This window comes from Benincasa hispida, chromosome 9 (genome assembly GCF_027475165.1).
Source record: "Benincasa hispida cultivar pf3 chromosome 9, pf3_genome.v1.1, whole genome shotgun sequence".
Taxonomy (NCBI): Eukaryota; Viridiplantae; Streptophyta; class Magnoliopsida; order Cucurbitales; family Cucurbitaceae; genus Benincasa; species Benincasa hispida.
The window spans coordinates 47,234,802-47,237,742 of record NC_143486.1 but is presented as its reverse complement, the minus strand read 5'-3'; the positions used below and the strand labels follow the sequence as shown (position 1 = coordinate 47,237,742).

The following is a 2,941-nucleotide window of genomic DNA, read 5'->3' as shown; positions in this document are numbered from 1 at the left end:
GCAGACGCCTGAATGCGCTTCTTCCAAATCCTTCATTGATTCCTCATTTCTAAGGCATGGAAGAAAGAGCCCTTCAAGGGAGCGACGATATAAAACCCATTTATTATAAATGAAGTAATCAACACTTCTTCGAATCTCAATTTTATGGTGGAGGTCATCTGAAAGCTTTCCATGTTCAAGGTAGTCTATATAGGGTTGCCGCTAGTCTCCCTTATCAATTAAGCAGAATGATATCAGATTCATTTCTTCACATGCAGTCTAGACCGGAGGTATAACCCACCTTTGACAAAGCAATATACTTAGAGATACATCGTGTAGATCTGTCAAGGTAGTAGCCATGTTCGCCAAAGCATCCGCCTTCTTATTTTCTATCCTCAGGACATGCTACAATGTCACGCTTTCGGATTTTTTTATCAATTGTCTAACATAAATGAAGTAAGGTTTCATGCCTCACATCATACTGGAGTAAGAGCGGGTTGATTATCAACTTTCAGTCACCAAAAATCTCTATGTACGATACTCTGATCTCCAAATCCATTTGGAGGCCGATTATCAAGGCCTGGTATTCGACAACATTGTTCGAACAAAATTCAGCAAGCGCAAAGCTATAAGGCAACATGTGTTTCTCTGATGAAATGAGGAAGATTTTTGCCCCTACACCACTCCTTCGTATTGCACCATCGAAGAAAATGATCCAAGGCTCTGTGATTTCCATGAAGAGAACTTCATCATCAAGCAAGTCTTTACTTAACTTCCAGTCTGATGGAATTGGGTGATTTTCTAAGAAATCGGTCAACACTTGTCCTTTAATCGCCTTTTGCGACACATAAACAATGTCTTATTCTGAAGCATGATTTTCCATTTGGCCAAATGCCCATAGATGATTAGCCTAGATAAAACATACTAGATGGGGTCAGTTTTCGCAATTAGACGAACTGTGAAGGCCTGCATATAGTGTCTCAGCTTGTCGATGACGAAGAAGAGTGCAAGGCATGTTTTCTCAATAGGAGTGTAATTGATTTCAGCTCTGGTTAAAGTCCTACTTAGATAGTAGAGAGCATGCTTCTTTCCCTTCTCTTCTTCTTGTGCCAAAAATGCCTCTAGCGATCTTTCTTACGCAGCAATGTACAACATCAACGACTTCCTGCTACAGGAGCGCCTAGAACAAAGGGACTAAGCAAGTACCTCTTTATGCTATCAAAAGCATTCAAAATTTTCTCTTTTTCTCATCAATCTTTGAAAAGGTTGACATCGACCAACCAAGTTGGAAATAAACCTCCGGATGTAAGCCAGACGCCCCTAAAGACTTCTTAACTCATGCAAATTCTTTGGCCTCAACATCTTTTATATGTCATCGATCTTGGATTGATCTATCTTGATCCCTCAATGCCTTACAACGAAACCAAGAAACTTCCCTGAGGTTACCCTGAACGTGTACTTAAGAGGGTTCATTCTCAACTAGTATTTTCATAGGCGATCAAACACAATTTTTAGATCCTTCAAATGATCTTGTCGTTTCTCGGACTTAACCACGAGATCATCAACATAGCATTCTACATGTCTATGTAACATATCATCAAACACTTTCTACATGCTGCATTGGTAAGTAGCGCCAACATTCTTCAACCCAAAAGGCCTCACCTTGTAACAATATATTCCTTTTAGAGTTCAAAAGGACGTCATTTCCTCATCAACGAGAGCCATTTGTATTTGATTATACCCGAACGAACCATCTATAAAGGATAGGGTCTCATGCCCTATTTTCGCATCAACCATGATCTCTATGATGGGCAATGGAAAATCATCTTTCGGGCAAGCATTGTTTAGGTCATGAAAGTCTACGCAAACACAAAGCTATCCATTCTTCTTTTTGACAGGAACAATGTTAGCTATCCACAATGGGTATTTGACTGCACAGATAATCCCTACTTCGATCAACTTATTGACTTCAACTTCAATTTGAGAAATAAGCTCTGATTGAAAGCGTCGTTGGGCTTGCTTAATTGGCCGACATCCCTGCTTAATTGCGAGATGATGGACTGCTACCTTTAGATCGAGTCTCGACATCTCTTTGTAGAACTAAGCAAAAATGTCCCTATACTTAGTGAGTAAATTCATATATTTGTCTATCTTCTCACCAGAGAGAGATATGCTAATGAAAGTCAGGTGCAACTCCTCTACTCTTCCAAGATTCTCTTCTTTGAGTTCATCCACTATGGATTGACCACCATCTTCCAGACCTAGTAGAGCATCTTCCACATCCTCGTCGGCCATTTCATTTTCAGACTCTTTGATGATGGTAATGTAGTGATATGAAGTTTCACCTTCCCCCTACTCTAAGCTTCCATTCTGAGGGTTAGTGAAGATAATTCTTCCATGAGGATGTCCAATTGTTTCATAGTCGTCTTAGGCATTATATTGATGGCTAATCCATTGTCAATGAGAATTCGACCAACTCTTTATTCTCGAATGTATGCTCAGACATACAAAGGCATATTGTGAAGCTTTGATCCCAACAATAGATCTTCATTTGAGAAACATATGGTTGTATAACATGAGGCATACACGCGCATCATAGAGGTCAGTACACTAGATGCATTGGATTCTAACAATGCAATGATGAGAGTAGTCTTAGTTGCCTGAGGGAGTGACAACATGTCATCTATGCGAAATGATGGTAAGTCTTTTGATTCTTCCATCATTTTTAATGAACTTAAAGGATTATCCAATTCTTCTATCGTGCTAATAGTGTGAAAGGCAACAACCTCTGTCGTTTTACTCGAACAGTGGCTGTAGAAGTTCTCTGGAAGAAAATCTGCTAACGTTACCTGTCACCTAGGTTGAGGGAGTCCTCATCTTCCTCTTTGATAAGTTTGGGCTTCCAAGCCTTCTTTTTTCCCTTCCTTTTCTAAGTCTTGTTCCCTCTTCTGTAACTCTGATA

At 39.8% G+C, this 2,941-nt stretch overlaps 1 protein-coding gene across 1 annotated transcript; it reads right to left on the bottom strand.

The window, feature by feature from the left end:
- Positions 1–490: 490 nt before the first annotated feature.
- On the bottom strand, positions 491–2,274 carry LOC150033865 (uncharacterized). The gene is made up of 3 exons (XM_090317101.1): positions 2,139–2,274; positions 937–1,112; positions 491–814 (listed from the first exon to the last, which is right to left on the bottom strand). Exons 1-3 carry the CDS (start codon positions 2,272–2,274, stop codon positions 491–493), a joined length of 636 nt encoding a protein of 211 aa, XP_090173227.1.
- Positions 2,275–2,941: the final 667 nt, after the last annotated feature.

Coding starts and splice junctions, on each gene's coding strand:
- LOC150033865 (XM_090317101.1), bottom strand. CDS start 2,274: ATGGCCGACGAGGATGTGGAAGATGCTCTACTAGGTCTGGAAGATGGT. Junction 1,113..2,138: donor CATTAGCATATCTCTCTCTG/GTGAGAAGATAG, acceptor TTGCTGCGTAAG/AAAGATCGCTAGAGGCATTT. Junction 815..936: donor ACTATATGCAGGCCTTCACA/GTTCGTCTAATT, acceptor GTGTCGCAAAAG/GCGATTAAAGGACAAGTGTT.